Source organism: Solea senegalensis, linkage group LG11 (genome assembly GCF_019176455.1).
Source record: "Solea senegalensis isolate Sse05_10M linkage group LG11, IFAPA_SoseM_1, whole genome shotgun sequence".
Lineage (NCBI taxonomy): Eukaryota > Metazoa > Chordata > Actinopteri > Pleuronectiformes > Soleidae > Solea > Solea senegalensis.
In genome coordinates this window covers 3,564,667-3,588,984 of record NC_058031.1, presented here as the reverse complement: position 1 = coordinate 3,588,984, position 24,318 = coordinate 3,564,667, and the positions used below count along the sequence as shown (strand labels likewise).

The following is a 24,318-nucleotide window of genomic DNA, read 5'->3' as shown; positions in this document are numbered from 1 at the left end:
CGAAAGCGATAAACGATCAATTCTTCAGCCCCGAGTCAAGGCTGGGCAAGTCTTGTGTCCGCCGTCCATCGCTACTCAACAGTTCTTTATCAGAGTTGACTGCCTCCGTGGCTCTGAGCGTTATCAACGCGCTCACACATCAGCGGACAAATACGCGCACACACGCACGAGTGCGTTACAATCCCAGCAAATTTCTGATGACAGCGCACAGCTGTCGGGGAGGATGCAAATGTTGTGCCTCGCTCACCGCAAGAATGCCGTGTTGTTTTTTTCCATGCACACTTTCTCATCCCCTGTTTACCCTCTTCCTTTGCATAGTCGTCCCCCCCCCTTCCTCACTTTCTTCTTGGCTACATCCTCTTTTGTTGATGTCTCTATTAAACCCAGTTGCTGCTGCAGGACATAACACAAAGGCAGCACTGTGAAATGATTGGACAGAGCAGGAGTAAAAGAAAGGATCTAATTACTCGTCAATGAGGCACAGCTCTGCACTCTGTTGGCCATTAGATGGCCGAGCTTTAGGCTCCGATTGTCCTCTATCTGCATCGGGCACACACTGGACTGCTTCGGGAAGCTGTTCAACTCTTCCTGAACACAATGGAGGTCACTGGTTTCAAACCCACGTCACTTCTTCCTGCCACCTCCACACAAGGTCTTTCATGAAGCCCCCGACTCTCAAATCCATGCTATACCTCAAACACATTAGGCCAGAATTCTACTTCTTGCAGCAGCCACAGATGTTCTCCTGACATGAATGACATCTTGGGGCCATGTATATAAAGACACATGTAAGCGGCCCTCGAGTTTGCCAACTTAACACGCTGACTGCATATGTTCCATACGGCATAACTCTTTCCAGAAAACAGTCCAAAGGAGAAGACAGTATAAGCACGGACGCCTTCTTGAGGTCATGCAAGGAAATCTACTGGAATCCACACATGTACAACCTATGTTTCAAAGAGCACAAGAACATACACATGAGGCAAACTCATGTTGAAACTTTAGATATACAATATATATATATTTGCAGACTCTTTAAAACAAGTGCTACTTGAAGCCTGAAGACTTCACCTGCAGCTCATACTTTCATACAGAATCATAATTTCAATGTCTGTGATGTAACTGCTGTCATCCACCCATGTCTATGGCAGTTACTGGAGACCTTATGTGGACATACACAAGGAATTCTCTTGAATTCGTCCAACGAGAGACAACTCCTGGTGCTTTTCCATACAGTTCTAGCACTATACTTGCCTCTATTGGCTCTATTCGGCCGTTTTCCTCCTCAATGTGGACCCAAAACTAAACCTGCGGTGACGTTGTTTATGCAACAAAAACTAGTGATGAGTTGTATTCAGTGTAACTGAATCATTAGAATTAGTTCAGTACTTCCTGCATGACCGTGCAGTCACTGAACTGAAATACGGCTGAACAGGTTGTGATTCGGCTCACGATCGGCGGCTTTCAGCGGTACTGTCGCTAAATACGCCGGACTGCTCTGAGATTTTAGAAATGTATTTGCTAAATGTTGTATGATGATATGCATGAACGCATGTTTTTAAGTCTTTTTAACTGATTTACACTTCAGCTTTGTTTTGTTCGATTCTTGTGTCGGACGTCGTGTCCAGGACTCTTCCAGTGACGACACTCTCTGACCAATCAGTGGCCGACATTCTGCTGACGTCACATTTTAGTGTCGGTGCTTGGAACTACAAAAAGTACCAGGTACCACGTGCCATAAGAAGACACTTTTCCATTAGGACACTTGCTTGAGGTTATGTGCGAAAGTCCTCTGGTACCTCATCACTCAAAGAAAGCTTTGTACATGAAAGCAGAAATGCGTGATGAATCTCTGCAGACACAGAATGCAAAAAGCTTCTTTTATTCTTCTTCTGTTGCAAAGGAAGCTGCAGCCAATCCCAGGCTTCAAATGATGCTAATCCGGACGTCTTTGGACAGTGCAAACTTCGACAGTGACAGACTGCAGAACATTAATGCTGTGAGTGCTAACCACGACACCACTGTTTCTGCTTGTGACCCATCCTCACAACTACTGCCCTTCATTCTGTTAATTGTTTTTTCTCTCTCTCTCTCTCTCTCGCTCTGATTCCTCCGATTCATAATAGCCTAAATGATGACACATGGTTTAAAGGAAAAAAAAAAGGACCACATGTTTTATCCTGGAATCCCTTGATTGATCCTGACCTTGCGGGTGTTTGGACAGACCGTCACTGAATACTATCATGATGTACTGCAAAACAGAAGCATAATAGCACACAGCTTACTGTAAGGAAGTGTGCTAGGATTCAAATCTGTTATCCTTCCAGGAAACAATGACTTAATGTTCTCCGGATTCCTTCTTACCTCTGCACTCCAGGCTGTGATTAGTCTCCAGCCATATATCTAGGGAGTTCTTCCTCCTCCTGCAGCACGGTGCAGGTGTGCTGCCTCTCCAGGGAGGAAGCCACACCTGTCCTCTCGCCTCCAGAGCCACTTCTCACACCCTTTACTGTAAAAAAGCTCTTTATCTTTGCCATGAGCAGCTGTATGCTTACTGTTTCTATCACTCCACTTTTCCGTTTCCACTGAATTTCATTTAAACAACAGCCTCCCCCTCTCTCCCTCTCTCCCTCTCTCCCTCTCTCTCTGTTTCTTTCACTTTCTGTCTCTCGTAGGTCGTTACAGGAAGGTGGCAGTCATTAGATGTGGGGAAGAGGCACAGTTAAAGCCAAGCGGGAGCATTTATGATTTCCTCCAGGAGGAAGTGAGTCGTCGTCGCCCCACCTGTGTCGCACAAATACGCTCACCACAAACATGGCAAAACACACCCTTTCATACCAGATGAGCCCTTCATTTAAAGTAGCCAGCGTCCAAACACACACACGCAACAGACACACACACAGCTATCACAAAGTATTGCCTGTGAAGTGTACAGTCTTGTGCGTCACACACAATCATTATGGGTTTCTGTAATCCATAATTAGAGATGCAACAGCACACACACATGCACAGAAACAAACACACACACACACACACACACACAGACAGTGAGCTGCTTTTATCATTCGGGCCTGATTTACTTTTTACACAAACTGCTGATGTTGCACAGTTACCCCACATCATTTGACTTGCACAGGCCACACACGTGCACAGCAGCACACATCACAGATATCGTGTGTGTGTGTGTGTGTGTGTGTGGAGCGGGGGATGACTTCTCCATTCTTCAAAATCCTCGCACCTGGTAACCAGAGGGTTAGCGCTGCATTAGCATCTCTTAAGATTTATGTTTCCTCGCGGCCCGGGGTAAATGGTTCCCTTAATGTGTTTGCCTCTGTGGACAGTCGTGCCCGCTTAAATCTTACTCCAAAAATAGATTGATTAGAGGTTCACTGCACTGCTGACATGCAGAAACAAAAAAACAAAAAAAAGGTCTTTAAGAGTTTGTTTGACCAACATTTACTCCACAGCATTTTTGGAGTATTGAAGCAAAACTCTGAAGAAAGTTATACTTTCTTGGTACGTTGGTGTGCCGAATCCTCCTTGACAACTTTTCAGATCCCTTTCAGCAACTAATGTGGGAACGTTTGGACAAACCGAAAACTGCTTTTCCACAGATCGGAGTCACCAGTTCTGTCCAACGAGCTCATTCTGCATTTGTCCCTGTGCAGGCTACTTTCCATTGAAAGCAGTTGTTTTCCAGCAGCCCCACAACCGTCAACTGTGTCCTTTTACACTGGCTTATACTGAGGTTTTGGCCGAGCCTACAAAAATACAGAATATTTCCAACCTTATCATTTTTTCACTTTTCTTAAACTTCATCCATACTACTCCATTTTCATTTGAAAACAGCTTTTTCCAGCTAATGTCCAGCTCCGTATCAGAACAAATCTGTGTCCATACTAACACACAGTAGGTTTATTCTCTCTCCTGCATTTTAACGACGGATAAGAGCCAATCTTATGTCCCTCTCTTCCCTTTGTTCTTCTCTTTTCCCTCTCCTCTCCGATCCTCTGCCCTCACCCCCTCCCCCTCTCGTCCCGGGCCTGTGGACCTTAAGACACTTCTCTGACACCTCGGGCTCCGGAGCAGCAGCAGACAGATGTGACGGCTCGAATTAGCCCAAGTGTCTGTTCCGCACCCTCACACTTCTTAGTCCTGCCTCGCACGCTTCCGCTTCTCTGTGGGGGTGATGAATGTGTGTGTGGGGAGGTGGAGGGGGTGTTTCACCCCTGGCACTGCTCTCGCGTAAGTGACGGCTTAAGCTTCGCCCCACCTTCAGTTCCTTTGAGTGAACTGTGGGAACCACTATCTGCCTCCCTGTAGAGGCCATTAACTCTAACAACACACCTGATACCCAAAGAGTAAAGTAGTAAATAGGACATAATCTGACTGCAATTTTTCTGCCAGATTATGTGATTATGATTTGATTTGTCATATAAACTTTTAAGCCATGCTTCTATTCAATAGACTCTTACAGCTTTAAAACATTAACGTCTCTATATTCTAAAGCGAAGACGTAACTTTAATATAGGGATTACTTCCAACGTGTACATTTTACATAAGAACATTTTTTCATTAGACATTATAATATAAACGTTGGGTCAGACATACTGCAAAGGATACATTTTAAATTGAAGCCTATGTGATCTTCTTATTGCATTGTTTTTGTATTATTTCATAATGGGTTGTGGAAATCCATTAAAAGTAATGTAATACTAAAAAAAAAAAGTAATATTAAGTTGATTGATTACACGATAATGATCCGACGTTAGCTCCTACTCAAAAAGTACAGGCGTGGAAATGAGTAGGAAAAAGTTTCCAGAAGCTAAACGGAGAGAAGGGAAGGAAAACGAAAAGCACGGAAGGAGTAGATCGCTCAAGATGTTTGTTCTATAAAGAGTAAGCAAGGTTTTAATCTCCTGGGTCCTGGGTGAGTACCCACAGTAGGACGATTATGACGTTAGGAGACATCCTGCCCACTGGTGACTCCTGATGACATCATGCCTGTGTGATATATTTATCTTGCTGTAGGGCCCGACAGCGCCGCCTCCTCGGGAGAGGGTCAGTGGCATTTCATGCAATAACTTACAGTTAACGATCATTAACTCGCCGCATGTGCACCCCATCGCGCACGGACGCCTTTGAGCCTGTGTGTGTGTGTGTGTGTGTGCTGCAGGCAGAGGCGATAATCGCACGAAGAAGAGTTCTTCAACTGTACGGAGTTCTCTAACCTGGAGGTCATCAAGCGGTCTGTGATGATAAACCCACAGCAGCATCGGTGACCTCTCTCTGTCCCTCTCACTGCACTCCGTCATCGCTGCCCTCTGCAGCCATAAACTGTAGTGCTGGGTTCCACCTCATGCTTCGCTGGGCATCACGGACCAGAGATTTCCACATGGGCTATGCAACAGCTGGGATCTCGCAGGAATGTATCCGACTGTAAAGCCTCTCTATGATGCTCTGCCGCTGCCCTTTGCAGATGAGGCAGGCGAGAAAGCAACAGCTGTGTCGATTATTATATAAGATTATTATTTTAGGTGCTTTTACTGTACTTTTGCATCAATTTACACAACGCACACATATCCTGGCAGAGAGGTGGATGAGAGATGTGTTGAAGATGAAACTGCAGCTGGGTAGCTTAGGAGCATACAGACTGAAAACAGACTAACTAAGTGTAAAACCAAGAATTCACATGGGGGTTAGATGCTGGACTGTTTTTTTGGCAGGCAGCTGTTGCCAGGCCAACTGTTTCGACTCCAATAAGTTACTGCTGCTTCATATTTACCGCAGAGCATAAAATCAATTTATCACCTAATTGCAAAAAGGTAAATAAGCCCATTTCCCAAAAGGTTTGAAATGTACAGTATATCTTAAGGAGGTCTGTATACAACCCAGTACAACTGAGTAATGAAGTGGAAAATTGTCGCGGGTTCAGAACAGTTTTTTTCGCCCCCTTTTTGCAATGTTTTCTTTTTAACGTTGTCCTCAGTGTTGCTGCACAGAGAAACAGTGGACTCTTCCAAACTATTTAATGTTTATACAGGTTTATTTCAGTGCGTTTTCTGAAGTGTGGCTCTGTAAGGAACTGAGTCTTACACTGCTCGTGCCCAGAACATGCATGGGACATACACTTCCTCACAAAGTCCGATTTTAGTCAGACTAAGACAATAATTCAGATTTCTTAATGTCATGTAGACGCGTTAATCCGACGTAAATCAAGCTAGTCTTAATCGGACTAACATACCTCCTTATAGTCCAACTACTCATGCATGTATACGCTTAGTCGGACTCGAGTCAGACTTGGTGTTCTGCACATGCACCAAAATTTCCTCGGAGACGACGTATGAACTGTAGCGGCGTCTTTCAAGAGCCGTGCCTGATCTAATTCGGACTATGGCCTTAGCTCAATTAAACTACAACAGACTTAGGGACAACATAAGGAAAACACAACTCTAGCCACTTAAAGCTTGTCTTAAAAAAATATATGCCGGATTAAGTCAACGATATTTTAAGAATTTGTTTATATCGTCATAAGACAGCCCTTTCTTGCTGGAAACTCTCCTGCACCAAAGCCCTTTGAGAAAACCAGTGTTTTTATCCTGCAGAGACACATGAGCTGCTGGTCTGTTTAGTAAATGTGTCACTTAGGTAAATCTGACCAAAGTAATTAAAAGCAATGAAGTCACAAGATAGAACACTTGTACTTACTCATGGAGTCAAAAGTGGATTAACAACTCCTGTGTGGCATGATGTAAAATTGCTGCTTTTCCCTATGGACTTTGCTGCAGGTAGGGAGTGGTTTACAAACTTCTGTTTACAGCCAGAAAAGGCTGTGTAAAGGTGAGGGGGAGAAGCATCAAGCATACTGCGAGTTAAATATGTTAAGGCGTGCCAATACCGCAAACAAGCACACTTCAGAGAACCTAAACTATCCCTTTAGGTTTGTTAATAAGATATCATTATCCTATTTCAATATCCAAGAGCCTCAGGTCCCATTTGGCTCCAAGGAAAGTGTAAATCAGAGAAATAGTGAGGCTGTGTTCTTCTTCATTTTTAGCATTGCCAATGAAAACACAAGTCCACCCTTAATCTGAAGATCCCACACTAAAGCTGAAGGTCCTACAGGGCGAATTGAGTCATCTCGGAAATTGGAACTGAGACATCATCTTGTTTCCTCCGAAGATTGCCAAGGAAAGATTGTACATTAGTAAAAGGCAACAGTAACAACAAAGAAAACCCACATCCTAAATCTCCCAGCGGTCATTGTTTTGTGGTGTGATGCAACGTGTTGAGGATGAAGGAGTGTGGAGAGATCTGTGCCAAGCAGTGAGGAATCTTTCTCTTTCCTTGCGCTAATGTCACTGTGACCATCTGCACTTTCCCTTAGCTGCAACTCAGAGACGTGAAACCACAGCCATTCAGTTTCCCCCACTCACTCTTCCCCTCATCCCCTTGTTTTTTTTATGTTCTTTAATTTGGTGGCCACAGGGGCCACACCCTCCACGACCAGCCAAGCCACCTCTTATTATAGACCACAGGAAAAATGCACATACAATACACACATCAGTACAAAGACACGCGGATTTTCCAGTGTCTACATGGATTTTTTTGGAATATACACATATATGTGTATATATATATGTATAATTTACTCCCTCACCCCACATGTGACGAGCACACTGGCACAGATTTGATCAGATTGTTGTTTATTTTGTTTGATTACAGCTCATTCCTTTTTAAAATAAACAAAATATCCACGGAGGAAACACAAGGCAAACGCAGCTGCACACTTGCCTAAATGAATACTGCAGAAACCTGCCACATGCAATTCATATTCCACGGTGCTCATTCTCACTCAATATTTCATCACTTATCATAAAAATGCTTGCGTACACTTGTTGCTTTGGCTTTTACAAGCTTTGATTTGGCTGCCGCAGCCTGGTGAGGAATCTGGTCAGTATTACGAGCTTCCGCTCTAACGCAGTCTTCTGCGAGGAGCAACTATAACACACACACACACACACAGTGCAGCTGGTGACTGGGCAGGGTAGGTGGCTCTAAAAAAGTGTTTTACAAGGCACAAACACACACACACACACATAACTAGTCTAACACGAAGGCTCTAAATCACACTGTGTTTCCACAAGGGAAAGCAATATTGAAAGAAGAAAATGCACAACATACTGATCTACCTCTCCACTCTCTTGTCCTCTCATCTCGTCCCTCCTCTCCCCTCTGTCCTGTCCGTGCCCCTCGTACAGAGCAAAGACAACTTTTATTTGTTTTTGCTGCAGTGCAGTGGAGCTGCTGGTCCCAGGATCACAGGCTGTGCTCTGACCCACATCTGCTCTCTCAGCAACACTGCTTGGTACCTTTGGTACATGGAAGTGCAGGGGAGTCTTATATTCGCTGCCAGTCACTGATAAGGCCGAGCCAAAGTAGCCCAGATGAAAAGGAAGTGGCTAAGTGTGTGGAAGCGTCATGCGTTCCGTTTTTTATCAGGTCCTGTTCTTTCTATACTATACTGGTTTGATGAACAATAGTACATTTCAGAATTTAAATCGTCATTTGTGGGCTGCAAATTGTGTTTGTTTGGTGTTCTAAACACTGCCACCTGTAACATTTAAACAGGGCTTCCAGCAGAGTTACTCAAATGGTGCGTTTCCATCATGGTTACAGGTCGGTTTGGTACAGTACGATACAGTTTGGAACGGTAAAGTCAGGCTTGCGTTTCAACAGTACAGAGCAGTACGTTTACTGCAGCGAGATGTGTAGCATGACATTGTACCGGGTGCGCCAACAACGAACGACATCAAACACAACACAATCGACAACGACGGAGCAGCTCGTTTTTTTCTGCTCACTTTGTGGCTGTTTGTCTCAACAAGACGTCAAACTTTGTAGAAACACCGGTCGAAAGGGAGTGGTGCTTTTTAGGGTCGCGGGTCTGGCTCCACCCGTACATAACGTACCATTACTCTGGTACCCCAAGGGAAGGGTCCCAAAAAATGGAACAGTTGGTGCAGTTTTGGGGACTGTTCCAAACCAAATCGTTCCACTCGGTGGAATCACGGCTAAACGCAGTGTACTGCAGCTATAGGTTGGAAAGGCTGAACAATACCCGACCTGAAAAGCCTCACTACCCCTCTAAAAATGTCTTGACCAGAGGAGAAGGAAAGCAAGGCCAGAAAGGACAGGGAAGCAAAACAAAAAGCTTCAGTCAGTCAAGGTTAACTCACACTCTCTCACTCCCTCTTTCATACACGTTGTTGGCAGATGTTTGTCATTGCTGCTTATGTCTCCTCTCATCATGTGATAATCCTCCCACTTATTGCTGACACGTGAAAATCAACCATATAGGTTCAAAGTTTATAAAATTGAAACAGATGCTGTATGTGTATGGTTTTCTGTCTGAACACAGTGTAATGTGGGGCATAGGTGTGGCTCCGTATTCCGTATTTCTCCACGTTCTCCAACATTTTGAGTGCATGTATCGCCTTTAAATCTTCACTTCTTTGAGCGGCAAATCATCATTGTTAACCAAAAACTGGAGTTCCCTTCTGACAGAAGAAAACTTTATTGAAATAATTAGAAGAGTTAAAAGGAGTCCAGCATTCCTGGCACTGAAGAAGCTCTGTCCATCAGGGGAGCAGAACGAGAACGCCTGCTGCTTAGTACATCTGGGCCTTTTGACCACTCGCCACATTGTCAAGTCCCACCCGCGGCGCGTTTCATCATCTCTCCCAGCAAGTGCCTCGGCCTGGCCAAGAGCACAGAGGCTCTGCTATGAGCATCCAGATGTCATTCTGGACTCATGGGTTCAACAGGTGAATCAAAGCAAAATAGAAGGGAAAAAAAAACAAAACATTACTTTCTTGGATCACACCAGCTGTGGACGTTGTAAAGTTGCCTGAAGCTTATGAAAAGGAGAGACTCTTTGTCTCCATTTGCAGTATTTATTTACACACTGGGCCTCGACGTGATACATCAAATCGCAGAGAGCATTAAGAGAAATTACCTGACAGGAAGGCAGGGCTATCTGTACCAAGTCTTACATTCCTCTGTTTCTGCTCACTCCCCGTCCAGCAGAAGGCAATAAACATGCACTCAATAACACTAATTAGCTCCAGAAGCATTCCTTTTGGCCCAACAAGAAAAGTATGTGCGTTTCTCCGTGCACATGTACATACACATCTATGGGCTTTCAGTCCACTGGGAGTGTGCACAGAAGCAAAAGCATAAATCTTGATGAAAAAAGAGGCACACTAATAGTGCTCAGGACGAGCTGCATGTGCAGAGGGAAAACTGGCCTCCAACACAGGCCCGTGTTTTCATTTTCTTTTAGTCTCCTCAGTTCTCCACATTTTGGACAACAGCTCCTGGTGTGAGACACGGTGACAGAGACAAATCCGTCCAATCAACAACTCAGGAGTGGACAAAACGTGCTTGTGCGCGTGCGCGTCTGCGAGAGAAGTGAGTGATTGCGACAGGGCGAGCAGTGTTTTGGGTTCAGAGAAATGTGTATATGTGTACATGTGCATGTGTGAGAGGGAGGCGGAGTAGAAAAACACACAGAAGAACATGAGAAAGTGTTGAAATGTTTTATGTCTGGGAGCACAGGAGGTTTAAACCTCTGGAGGTGAGGACCAGAGCAGGAGGTTGGAGACTAAACCCCCCACCACAACACTACTGGGACCATATGATAACTAACTAATTAAAACATGGAGGCCTGGTGCTGATAATCAATACTGTTGGTTCAGGAAGGGTAGGAAGAAAAAATCTGGTATCACATGGTCCTGTGTGTGGGACGGACTGGAGACAGCTCAGTCCAGACACGATGGTGGAGGTTGCGATGAGGGGTTACTTGTTGGACTCTGAAAAGATAAAGTTTCACTGCACAGCTGCTTTGGCCTGCAGACAGAGGGAAACATCTGTATTAACCTCAGCACTACGGGCAGCCCACTGAGGAGAGGAATGCGAGGAGCAATAGAGAGGAGGGTGGGGAGAAAATGAAAAGAAGACAAGAGGATTGGAGTACTTTTGTAAGTAAGATATTAAAGTTTTTCACTTGAACTTTAACATGTGGACCACTGTGGAGCTGTGTGCCTCTGATGTGACTGCAGTGTGACGTGACTCCTTCTGAGCATGCAGCTGTATGTGTGTGAGTGTGTGAGTGTGAGTGTGAGTAAGCCAGTCGTTCTGTTTACAATGACATGAGAAGAAACAAATTATTTTGTTGGTCTGTGACTAAAAGTGGATTAAAATACGCTATTAAATCAAACGTCACACTAAGCAGTGGCAGTTGCTGGTCTTTGAAAGCCCATTTCAGGCCTAATTATTTATTCATAAATTCTGCAAACAAACAATTAGAACAAGGAATCGTGATAATTATGTAAAACTGAAACGCTATAATAGTTAATAATGAGCTATATCTGCAACACTGTCAATCTAAAACTGGTTTCCGCTGCACCAGTGACTCCCAGAGAAGGTGAGCTTCCCTGGAAGTGACTTTCTTTGCCGCATTTGTCCAATCACCAAACAAATTCTGTGCCGTCCCACAGAAGGCAATTGAAGCTGAGCTTCAAGTGGTTTTGATGTGGAGGCTGCTACGGGAATACGAAAACCGTGTAAGACAATCCATCAACCGCGATAAACAGCTGATTCTAGCTGAACTAGTGACACGTTCTAATCGCGCTCTAACCCACGTTCAGTATTGAAATCTAAATTCAACACAGTCCGTATTTAACCACATTTTAGAGGAAGCAGAGCTTCCCTCACCACTGATACTAAAACACCAATAATGTGTCTGGAAGTTGGAATTAAAGAGTCAGAACAGAGTGTGATTCAGGCTGGCTTTGGTGTTCAGCACATGCACCACAGTTCCCACCTCCAGGGCTTGAACCCATAAAAAGTCAGTACAAACATGACAACGGCAACAAAAGCGTGACAAAATCCAGGCCAGTATATTTGTCTGATTGACTGCGAGAACGATTTTATTCTCTGACAACAATTTAATATTTAGAAGCTCATAGTTGGTAGGAAGACTTGAATGTGGCTCTATCACCACCTAACATAGTGGGGACAGACATGGTTCAGTCAATAAATCAGTTCTCTGCTTGTACACTGGGACAAGGACACTGGGCTGTTGAACAGCGTCGTCAAGCTGCAGCTCCACTTAACTAGAATCATATTGACACAACGCTGTCTGTAATAAACCCAAACTCATTTTCCCATTAGACGCTTGCCCTCTCTGCTCTCCATTACCTTCCCATTAACACTCACTCACTCTAAAGCAGAGAACGAGGAAGAGAGAGAGAGAGAGAGAAAGACAGACGGCAGCTCTTACGGGAGTAGACAGTGCCAGGTGGTGCCCCGTCAGGTCACCAAGGTAACGCATACGATAATTACCCACTGACTCACTCAGCCCACCTAGACTGGATGATACTTCTCCCTCCAACGATCACAGCGTCATCTTATTAAATATCGGTTGACACACAACACTATAACTACTCACCCTGTGCAACACAATGGTTTAGACTTTGTGAGAGCGTGACTAAATGTTTCATACTGTAACAACAAGAGAAAGAAACTTTGGGTTTTTTTTAAACACTTTTTCTTTTTACACTATTTTGGTGAAAAATAACATTATGGTCCTTAGATGAAATCTTTGACTCTATAGGTCCTATAGGTCGTAATAGTCACGTATTGTTGTTGCCCACTTTCTGCTCCTTCTAATTTTTTTGGTTCATGTATTCGGTTCATGTCAGCTGAGCCATTTTTCCTTGTTTTGCATAAATCTCTCTTGTTTGTGTATTAAATAACACGGTGGCACAGGATGGAGGCTTCCGTAAAAGTAGATATAAACCGCATTTAATGTGATTATACAATTGTTCAGACATAATTATGGGTAATAATTTAACTTTTGCCAGTAAACCATGCTTAAAGTTACACATAGGACTTTAAACACTGAACAAGTAAGGGGTCGGTGTGTTGGATTCAGTCGCATTCAGTGCAATAATATTGTGTCCCAGCTAAACACCTAGGAGAATCTTCATCATAATCAGATCATGTAAAAATGCAAACACCAGAGACAGTGAGGGGTTTGTTTGTTATGGAGATGTAAAATAAAGGCTCATTCTCAGGAAATCTAAGGTTAAGAAGCAACTGATTCACAGCACACTAGCCCAAAGTCAAAGGTTCTTTATTCGCCTCCCGTGGGGGAAACTTGCCTTAGACAAGAGGACCATGCTGCAGTGCAATACGAGACATAAAAACATAATAAATAGATCAACATAAACCGTACATGCAATGCACAGTGCAAGGTCTGTTGGTAATATGCCAGTGAGGACATGAAAAAGAAAACAATTTAGATAGAAAAAGGGTTTGAGGACTAAACTACAGACCACAACTGTAAAATGTTTGCTTTTATGGCAGTACTCCAGTGAGTCAGCATGTACTATACCAGGACTCTGAAACAAAGGCTACAATTTGAACACGGCACAAGACCAAACTCCTTATTCTGTGACCGCGTACAACTGATGATATTGTATATACTTTTTTTTGTTGTTGTTCTGTCAACAAATCACAAAGAACATCTCTACACTGACGTTTGGCCCAACTCACATGTACAATTTGAGCACCACATGTGTATCTGCCATCAATTCAATATTTATTCCAGTTTTAACTGTAAAAAAACCTACAAATTCTTAAAGAAATGACTGATTGTGACTGATTTTCACCATCTTCAGGGGGAATCAAAGAGGTCAGGGCTGCGCACAAGGTAAAGAAGTGTACTGTTGATGTTAACTAAGAATTAAATAGAACAAAAAAAGCATAAAACTTCAATAACATCTTTCTAAGAACAACAAAATATGAAGACTAAAATACATGTAGTTGGAATGGACCGTTGTTTCTTCTCCTCACATTCAGCAAAGCTTCAGTAAATCAAAGCACAGTTTCATGGGAACAGGAGGAGGAGGAGGAGGGGGAAGAGGGTAACGGTGACTAACGTACCTCATGATGATAACATTTTACAGTAAAAGTCCATAAAACCACCCCCACACCCCCTCACCCAAACATCAACAGAGGTGATGATGATGATGTTGCTACTGTTTCAGTCATTCAGGATGTGAATAGCAGACATTAAAGTCACGGCCTTTTCCTGTGGTCTGGGATGAGTGAATGGGCATTTTCGGCTCCTCTGGGCATGATGAATGTTTGTGTATGTGCCCGGTTGGCAGAGTCTGTGACGGAGCCTGTGTGAGCGAGAGTTTAACGTGAACTACGCTGAACTGCAGCTACGCACGGACCAAAGCAGTGGGCCGGAGCCCTGGAAGCTGTGGTTTTTGTTAAGGAGGAAGTTCTTTAATTCACAGTGGCTGAAAGGCTAATGCTGCCACAGACCATTGGGACATGATAAAATAACATCACTGGATGGATGGATGGGTGGGTGGACAGAGGGACAGAGAGATGGTGAACTGATAGAAAGACAGACAGATCATTATATTTCTGTATTTATGTGAGAGTCACAGAGCGAGTGTGTTGCACCCAGTGTCTGTGTGACCTGTGTTGTTGTTGTGTGCATCATGGCGATGTTGTTGGCCATTTACACAGCTGGACTTTTCAACTGACATGACTCCCTGGCTTGGGGTCTGTCCCAAATGCTCACACCCACTCTGGCTGCATGAGTGGAGCGAGTGGAGTCTGCAGTAGTCATTAAAAAAATTACGACAACGTATTCAAGCTCACCTGAGTGGAACGGGGCAAAGAAATCGACATTTTCCTTCTCATATCAAAGCATTGCGCTCTCAGTGAAAGTAATAATATGCGAGTACAAATTGTAAACTTCTGCTGGAAAGTAGGCCTCTCAGGGAACAGAAAGCCTTGGACCAAAGTCTGAATGATGTACCTTGGCATCTCAGTGCCATGGAAGATTTTTATTTTTATTTTTATTTATTTATTTTTTTTAAACCACACTCATTTTGCTCTCAGAAAAAAAAATCTGAATACGAAAACAAACCCACAAGAAGCCAATGTGGAGAGGAAAGAATTTGGAGAGGAAATCTGTTTGATTGACTTGTCTTCTCAAACGGGCAGTAGATAATGTGTTGTGCTGTTTTAAAGTAGCAGTGTGTAACTTTTGGTCATTTTGCTACGTCAAGCAAACGCTATCAGACCTGACTGAGGGAGCGTTTGTGTATATACAGCAGCAGCGTCCATCAATCTGATGAACGATTGGGTTTTTTGAGCAGTACAATTCACTTTTCAAAATTCTCATGGACTCTTATTTGGCTTATCAGTCATACACTATCTACAGAACTGTCTTGTCTAAAACTTATAGCTTGATACAATTGTTATATTTCTACTCCTGGTCTCTCTCTTCTATCTCTACCTCACCTCGCTCTTGTCCATTCACTTCCCCCCTCCTCTCCTTTGTCTCCCATTTTTCCTTTCACCCCAACCGGTCGAGGCAGATGGCCGCACATCTTTGAGTCTGGTTCTGTCAGAGATTTTCTTCTTCTGTTAAAAAGGGAGTTTTTTCTCTCTCCACTGATGCTTAGTGCTTGCTAATTGTATGAATTGTTGGGTTTCTCTGCTCTCTATAATGTTGTCTATGTACAGAGCTTTGAGATAATGTATGTTGTGTTTGTATTAGGTGTAGTATATGAAAAAAACGTGACAAAAATGCAGTCTCACACCGTGTATCGCGATGTGCAATGGCCCTCTAATTACAAAATAAATAATTCTGACTTGTTTTTATTCAGCTTTCCTTTTCACTTTGGGAGTCATCCTTACAAAAGTAATAAACTCAGTGCCAACTATCCCTCCCATCGCTCTCCCCCTCTCTTTCTCTCTCTCAAAATCTCCCTTAATTCTGACTTGGCCCTTGACTTTGCGAGGCCCTTGACTTTGTGAGTCTCTGTGGTCAAATCCATCTGTGTCACAGCAGCTTGTCTAAAATAGTCACAATGCAGCAGCTCCCACAGTAATTACACAGTGCAGCAGAGGAGCCAGTGTCACCTCCCTCTCTCTTGCCAAGACGTTCCGACAATGATCTTTCCAGGATTTAATTTAAACTCCCACTGTGTCTGTGCAAAACTTCACTAAAACTCTGTTGGGTTTGCAAACATTTTTATGACCGTGTCTGCAACAAAGTTCATACTACTGTATCGCTTGTTTTATGCACAACTGGAGTATTAAAGGGAAAGTTCTGGTTCTTTGAAGTGTGGCTGTATTAAGGGACTGATACATTATCAACAGTAAGCTTGCTGAGCATGCTGCCACCTGTGGTCTGGGGGCGAGACACTCTCTCGCACTGATAGCTGCCGGAAGGGAGAGAAAAAGAAATTCTCCAGCCGTAAACTCAAGTTTGTTAACTTCTCCCTGATGTCACATCATGGCACACAGTTGTCAGTCCACTGCTGCCTCGATCAGAAAGCTCAAATGTGACGTCAGTATTTCAAATCCTTTGTTAAGATTTAGTTAAGTGACACAAACTGTGTCACAGTGAGCTAATTTTCTCTACAGACTTTGGCGTGGGAGAGTGAGTGGTTTACAACCTTAATTTTCCACACAGATCAAACATATTCAACTAGTGCTGTCAGTTAAACGCGTTATTAACGGTGTTGGCGCAAACCCATTTTAACGGTGCCAATTTTTTAACCCGAGATTGGCGTTCTTTTTGGTCAAACGTTGTAGTTATTTTCACATGCTGCTGCAACAACTAGCAACGTTAGGAAAACCACAACACCACACTGTGCACTTCTCCGTCTCCAAGCGGGAATAGATAAATAGATAAAAATGTGCGATTAACTATGACATAAATGCGATTAATTGCGATTAAATAAATACATCGTATGACAGCTGTATATTCAACATATCATATATTATAAGATGAGCTGTTATACTGTTTAATCTACAATAAGACACACGTATCCTCATCTGGAGAACATGAGAGTAAACACAATTTGCTGAGCCTGAACTGACTGACTGAGCATTATTTGCTTATGACGTTGTGTGTGTGTGTCCATAAACCCAACACCTCCTGCTTATGGTGTGATAATTTGCACTTAACAACCACCGACTGTTGCTGACGGCAATAAAACTGTTCACTTTTGATAACGACGCCGATTAGATAAGCGCCGTCTTCCACCAAACAACTATCAACTAAAGGAGAAGAAATGAGGATTCTATTGTACCGGACGAGCCTGTTTACAACACCGCAAATCAAATGAAGTGACTCCACGCCAGCTCAGAGTGGCATTATTTTGTTGGGTGTCTAAAACTATGTCTCCAGATTAGAGTGAAGGGAGCACCCAGTGCACTTTGAACCCATTACGATGTTGACTTACTCATTCTTTAGATAACACATGGTTGACATATTAGCTGCTGGCTCCAGTACCTGAACATTAGCTGGCTACACAGCTGTTTAACAGAGAGGGACCACTGGAATGTGACACTCCTGGATATTAGCTGCATAACAGTTGTAAACAATTTCACATAAACACAGTCATTGTGCTCTTCTCCTGTGTGCACATGTAGGAGTGACATCATAGAAATAAAAAGTACTGCTAGTCCCGAGATTTAATGTCATCTCAGACACTTAACCTTTGCTTTGAGTGAAATACCCCTGCTGGGCTTTTGAAAAAAACAGCTGCAACAAGTGGATAATCCTTCCTGATAGTGATAATGAAGCCCAGACAGTACATTTAAGTACATTGGCTACTTTTCAGTCACCACAGGAACAGATTTAGAATCAAAACAAGTCTTAAAACTGTTATTTAGAAACTTCATGTGTGTTTGAGATCGTAAATAACACACACACTGCTCATTTTTATGACCAAAGTTCTGTTGGAGCAGGTTAGATGACTGGACTGACTTCAGTGGCTTTGATTCCTGTCACCTTTAACGATGCTTTGGCTGAATATTGTTTTTCCCCAATAGCTTTTGATCACACAGAGTAAAAGAAAGAGGAGCCATACCTAAATTGACAAAGCTCATGACCATGTCTGCATCGTTCAAGAAGTTGTTGTCTTGCAGGCTGGCTATAGGGGGGCCCTGAGTGGTGAAGACGGGCCTGTAGGGGTAAGAGTATCTGTCATCGCCTCCGTCTGTGGACATGGCGTTGTACAGGTCCAACATGAACATCGGCGCCGCGTTGTGCTTCCCGTGGAGGTGCGGTCGCGGCCGGTGTGGCAGCCCCAGGATCGACAGGATCTCCCGCTGCATCTCTCTGCGCTCCTGGCTCTTCAGCCGGCGGTGGATGAAACTTGAATGGAACTCGTTGTCCAAGCTGAAGTTCGTGAAGGCGGAATCCGCCAGGACGCAGTAGCTCCAAACCAAGAGCAAAACTGGAGCGCGTCTATCCAAAATCCGTGCCATGGTTCTCGTGCGTAATTGCGCCCACCACGTCTGCTCGCCGAAACTCTCCGGGTGGAAAATGATATTGAACTTTAAAGCAACCGGGAACCCGTTTTAAATATCCAGAGAAATCAGTCACGGACCCTCATATTGAGGGAAAATCTCCCACATGGACCATCAACTTCACCCTTGTTTCCTTTTTTATTGATTTGTTTTCTGGGCAGACTGCGCTGACGCGGAACTCTTGTCTTCATCCAGCCAGTTGTAGTGCAGCCTGTAACTGCAGCGTGGAGCCTGAGAGGAGACCGGGAGAGACACGGACAAGTTCTGAGGAGGCGCTGTGTGTGCGGGGAGGAGCAGGAGTGAGTGAGAGCGAGAGAGAGAGAGAGAGAAAGAGAGAGAGGGGGGGAGAGAGAGAGAGATGGCTAACCTGGCCTTCTCTTATCAGTTGTAGAGAGGCTTGAGGCAACATGTGCAAATACAAAACGGATTAGGACGAGATTTGTATCATGATACTTTGGTTTATGAAAAAGCACTTTTTGTCATTCCTTTCCCACAAGTCATACTCCCTGGATGATTGTCCTGCCTGGTTTTCAGTGATGACAGATGTGCAGTGTCAATAAGACTTCTCACTGTTAGTGTCCTGTTAGTGCTCATACAGAATTTTAGATTTTAGTTTTAGTTAAGTGAGGTTGCGTGAGGTATTATTGGTGCATTATCGGCTCTGATTTCATGACCTTGAACCAGCCTGGGACCCGGGACACGCTCACTGACAACATGGCATCCATCTGGGAACAGAAGGAAAAGTCTCTCATATTAAATCTACACAAACGATGAGAATTTGTCTCATCATTTGATGTCTTAATAATGCAAGTGAACATATCCAGCAACCATACATTTTATGATTTTATGAAGTGGCTAAAATCAGTCAATCGATCCAGTCAACATGTTATCAGTGAGAGAAAGTGTTCAGGTCCCATGGCTGATTCATGGAAACAGCAGCGCAGTTGATGTGGTCAGTGTTGATAATGTGTCATAACCACATACAACTACACTAAAAAAAATATGCCTATAAACTATACCCAGTGTTCTGCTGCAGGTGCACTGTCTGAACACATGGGGTCATGTGGTGAAAACTGATTGTCGAGTGAGGCAGCATTACAGCCTGACCACTGCCATTTCATGCTGCATTTTTGAAGACATCCAAGCTTTTTATCCTCACTGCTGGAGCAAGAAGTTTGTGACAAAGGCAGCGGTGCAGACAAAGCGCAGGCTGCTGCAAGGGAGGGGGCGCAGATGTTTGGCAGCTGCTCCATCCCTCGATCTGTCCCCCTGGCCCCAGCACCTCTTAAGCACCACACTTTAAAGGAAGGCTCCTGACCCTCTTGTTGGTTCTGCTCTCACTGAAGGGGTCCTCGGATCAGGTCCTCGCACCAGGAATGACAGACTTTTCCTAAAATCTTTCACTCTACACAGAGAGTGGAGTTTTAAAAGCTCTGCGCTCGGTGTGTTTTCGAGCTACAGCTTGCCAGGTGATTTTTTTTTTTTTATGACAATAAAATTAGACTTCAATGGCACAGCAAGAGGGGCTGCCAGACAGCTTAAGCTATGATTGCAAACAGAGGAAGGGAGGAAAGGAGGCAGAGCATGTCTTGGGGTATTCTACACTTAGCTCACCTTCCTGCCCATTTAATGTGGTTGTTCTTGTCTTCAAAGGCGTTCCACTACTCCTTTTTTTCCAGTGACAGTTCAGCATAGCTTCAAGCCTGAAAGCTTACACAGGCTGTCACTACTCATTCTGTATATCTAGTCCTCTATTTGCTTTTAAATGGCCTTTCAGTAGTAGCCTGTAACATATAAACATTTCTATCCGGTGCCTCAGATAGAATCAGCTAATGGCCGCAGGTGTTTACATTACAGCAGTTTCCGACAGCCGACTTGAAAGGATCTTGGCTTTAGTTAAAACTATACATCTTCCTCTCTTTCTCTCTCTCTCACTTTCTTCTCCCTCTCTGTCATTGTCTTACGCTCGCTCTCTTACCCTTGCTGTAAGGTTGGCGAGGTCAACCCAGAAATGGGCTGACAATCCCGGGCAGGACAATAAGAACAGACCCCCCTTTGTTTGTGCCTCCATGGACCTGGTGACTGTCATAGTAAACAGCGGGCACAGGCTGAGGCCAGGCTGGGTGAGCCACACTGAGAGGCCTTTGACAGGGAGAATTAAAGCAGAAAAGCAGAACAAACAGTCTTTGAACCTTCTGTCAAAGACACTCACACAGAAGACAAACTGCCAAAAGAGGAGAGAGACCCAATTCCTCTCTGTTATCTTTCACTCAAATTGATATGTTGTCGATACACACGAGCGCTAATATTTACACAGTCACTAATACACACTGTCAAGCCCCATTTACAATAATTCAGCAAAGTAAGACGTCCTCTACTAATGCCTGCCAGGCCAGTGATGAGTGGACTCACTCCTGCCAGCAGGGTCCGGATATATTTGCTGTAAATGCATTGTTCAAGTGCAGAAGTGCTCCCACGACATCTGAAAACAACATATTTATGATCAACTGCCTCCAACAGCCTCCAGTATGTGCAAATATAAACCACTCCAACAGGTTGTAGCATGATCCTGAGCTCCAAAAAAAGACCACACAGCAGCTCAGCCAGAAAGAAAAAGTCCCTGCAAAGACTTTCACGCCCCCACAACATGAGAAAACACTCCACCGAATATTGTTCTATCTTTCTCTTGCTCTGAGGGTCTGCGCTCTTGCAGTCTGTCGGTTATCTCTATTTAGCAGCTCATACGGTCAGAGGTCAGATTAATATTTGTTTCATGTGTTGCCTCAGAGAGCAGCAGGCAGTGGTCTTTTGAAGGTCTGTGGACGCAGGGAGGCAGATGAGGTTTGGAGGATGGGGCGACTGAGCAGGCCAATAGACAATACAGTAACAACTTTTTCCAAGGTAAACTCACCCTCAAACGAAGCAGTGTGGGGTTGCGGCGCAAGGACAGAAGAGGGTGGAGGCACATTTTTTTCCTCACCTACCCCCCCACCACCTCCCCGTCTGCCTGTCTTGTCCACCCTTGTCTACGTTTTTGGCGTAACCCCACTGTGTGCACTGCACAAACCAGCGGCCTGTTAAAACAGCCCAACCAGGTGGAGCTGAGCTCTTGCAAATGTTCCCCTTCTGGTGTCTCACACGTCCAGGGGCCTCATGAACATATGAGACACAGCTGTGAGACATGCAGAAGAAAGAGAGGGGGTGGTTAAATGAAACAGCTTTGAAATAGTTCACTTTGTGTATCCCATTTAGGTTTGGACTTGATAGCATTTTTAAAGAAATCTGCTTCCAGTATTGAATTATTGAATCCAAGTGCTGTCAAAGACCTTATCCAATCCATTTAGTTTCGCATTCTTTTTTTCTTTTTTTTTTTTATAAAAAAGACACATATCTCATAAATTTTATGAAATAAACATAAGAGATTTTGCTGGTTTTGCCAGACAGGTGGCCTGCTTAGCAAAAAAGTCGATCCCTTAGAGATTAAATTTGCAGCACTTGACTTCAGGCATGCACTGATTTTTGTTGTTGTTGCTGTTATTATTCGGCCTCTGGTCTTTTTGAACAGGAATTATATAACATTATTTGTATGCTGTGCTCTTCATATTAAATTGAGCTCTGCCAAGCAAGACCTGATTGAGGGCGGATGTACACGATTGGGTTGGGGAAGAATTCTCTTTTCAAACTATTTTTGGGCGCCTCTTTTTGTTTTCAGTCACACTCTAACCTGTTTGCAGCCATTTCACTTTACCAGCACAATGTTGATGTTACCTCTGTCTGTCTTGACTTAAAACAAGTCACTTCCTGTGTGCGGTGCAGGAATGTCACCAGGCACAGTTATACTGAGAAACATATTTATTTTTTTCGTATTGAAAAGTTACGCTGTACAATTCTAAAAGATTTGACAGTTTTTCTCTTGGGCAGGTTTAGCAAACTGTCGATCCCTGAATTGCCTAAAAAAAAAACATTAACTTTTCAATAAGCCATCTGAGCACTGAGCGGTGCAACACAATCCCTATCCTCATTGCGATCTCTCAGCACCTACTTTCACTCATATCCGGTATGTCCCGTCACTCCTGAGTCTGTCTGTAGCCAGATATGCTGCTCTGGAACACCTGAGTGGCTTGGATCTGATTCATAGCTCTCAGCAGTTCGACCAGACCCATCAGTTATAGTTGGTGTCACTGACAGTGAGAGATTCTGCTTTAGTTAAGCTTCCCATAATTCTCAGCTTAGCAGGGCTTATCCATTGGAGGATATTATCACTCAGGCACTCTGTCACTCGTGTCATCGGTGCAGAGTCACGGGTTGACACTGAGCTGGCCTCCGCACCCAGCCACATACTTATCAGCATCCATTACTGAGGTGTGAGGGCCTGATAAAGGTCTGCGCAGCTCCAGCCAGAGGTCCCATTTAGATTCTTGTCTGTGCAGCGAGAGGCCTTGCCCTCTTGACTCTTGCTCTCATCACTCTGTAATGCTGTGCTGGCCTGTCAATCAGAGAGGACCCTGGGTGATCAGTCATCTCAGACTCACGCTGGTCTGAGGAGCCATTAGAGAGGAGGCAGCATAGCCAGAGTGGCTCAGGCCAAAAGCTGATGAGAAACAGAGGAGCTGGAGAGCCCGAGGTCTAAGGGAGGGGCAGAGAGGAACAGGAGGTGGATGTGCTGAACTATGTGGATTGTGAAGGGAGGGCAGCTCTGTTTTCTATTTGTGAGGATTAAGTTGACAGATCTGTATTTAGTTTCTTTGGGCCTCTAGCTGCAGCTAATCCCCCTCACCTGCAGTGGGTAACCCCCCACCCCCTCCCCAACTCCTTTCCTCTGACCCTTCAGCCCTTACTTCCCCCCTACAGCCCAGCACAAACACTCATCCCGAGACAAGCACATGACTCGTTGCACTCTGTCTCCTCAGGTTAGGGCCTCACACTCGACACAAATCTCTCCTGGGCCAGAGGAACAGCAGGGGTCTGGAACAGAAGAATAAAAGGACCCCAAAAACCTGTGGTCTTCTACATGTTATTTTTTTTTTTTTTTTAGCTTTGGGTGAGGGGTCGTTCCTCATCACTTAGAGATAGCAATTACTCTGAAATTAAGAGCTATTACAACGGAAGAAGCTTGCCAAAGCCACTCAGGAGAATGAGGGACCTTTAGTGAAGCTGCACCTTAGGAAATATTCAGGGTCAGGTCAGGGGCACGGACCTCTTCTCTTTAGATCCTGGCTCACACACACACACACACACACACGCTGACCAGGCCTTCAAACTGCGATAGAAGACTGCAGTGCCTCTGCAAACACACACAGCATGCCTGCCAGCAATTCTGAACGGTGGGGACTGTGGATGATCTAATAGTTACAGAATCTAAGCGCGTCTGTGTTTCAATAATAAAGTGACTTGACAACAAGATTATGCAACAAAGAGCCAGAGACAGTCTCTGAAAGGGTGTTGATGAAGCAATAATGTGGATCATCCCCAGGGTATCATATGTGTTTAATGTCATTTTTAATGTTTGTAGCATAGAGCAGCTCTAACTAATCGAGAAATGACTGCATTAGACATGTTGGTCAGCATTAAACACTAGTTTAATCAAAATTATATTTAAAAACCCACTTTCACATGGCTCACATATCCAGTATATGTTTGGTTTGTGTGAGGCTCAGTCAATTACTCCCCACCCAACCATAGTGAAAACACCAAACACAACAAGAAACACACATAGAGTAGACACACCTTTGGACAAGTAGCAGCAAGCTCGCATTAAGGGTCTCATAACTGTGTGGCACAGAGGGTGATAATGGGGATTTTTCTAAACACCACCAGCAAAAGGTCTACTGCATTACACCAATGAGGTGCTAAGTGGCCCACACACAGCCCTGGATGTTATTAATGGACACGGCC

The 24,318-nt window shown here is 44.1% G+C and overlaps 2 protein-coding genes across 3 annotated transcripts in view; one reads left to right on the top strand and one right to left on the bottom strand.

Annotated features, from left to right (window-relative positions):
• Window positions 1–18,701, bottom strand: part of bmp7b (bone morphogenetic protein 7b) — a 49,689-nt gene extending 30,988 nt beyond the window's left edge. For both annotated transcript variants that reach the window (XM_044039022.1, XM_044039021.1), the window contains exon 1: window positions 17,982–18,701. In XM_044039022.1, the coding sequence (XP_043894957.1) occupies window positions 17,982–18,381 (400 nt within the window). In that variant the 5' untranslated portion in view covers window positions 18,382–18,701. The remainder of the gene's footprint in view (window positions 1–17,981) is intronic.
• spo11 (SPO11 initiator of meiotic double stranded breaks) overlaps window positions 1,908–24,318 on the top strand; it is a 32,755-nt gene continuing 10,344 nt past the window's right edge. The window contains exons 1-2 of the mRNA XM_044039030.1: window positions 1,908–1,999; window positions 2,676–2,764. Of these exons, the coding sequence (XP_043894965.1) occupies window positions 2,745–2,764 (20 nt within the window). The 5' untranslated portion in view covers window positions 1,908–1,999; window positions 2,676–2,744. The remainder of the gene's footprint in view (window positions 2,000–2,675; window positions 2,765–24,318) is intronic.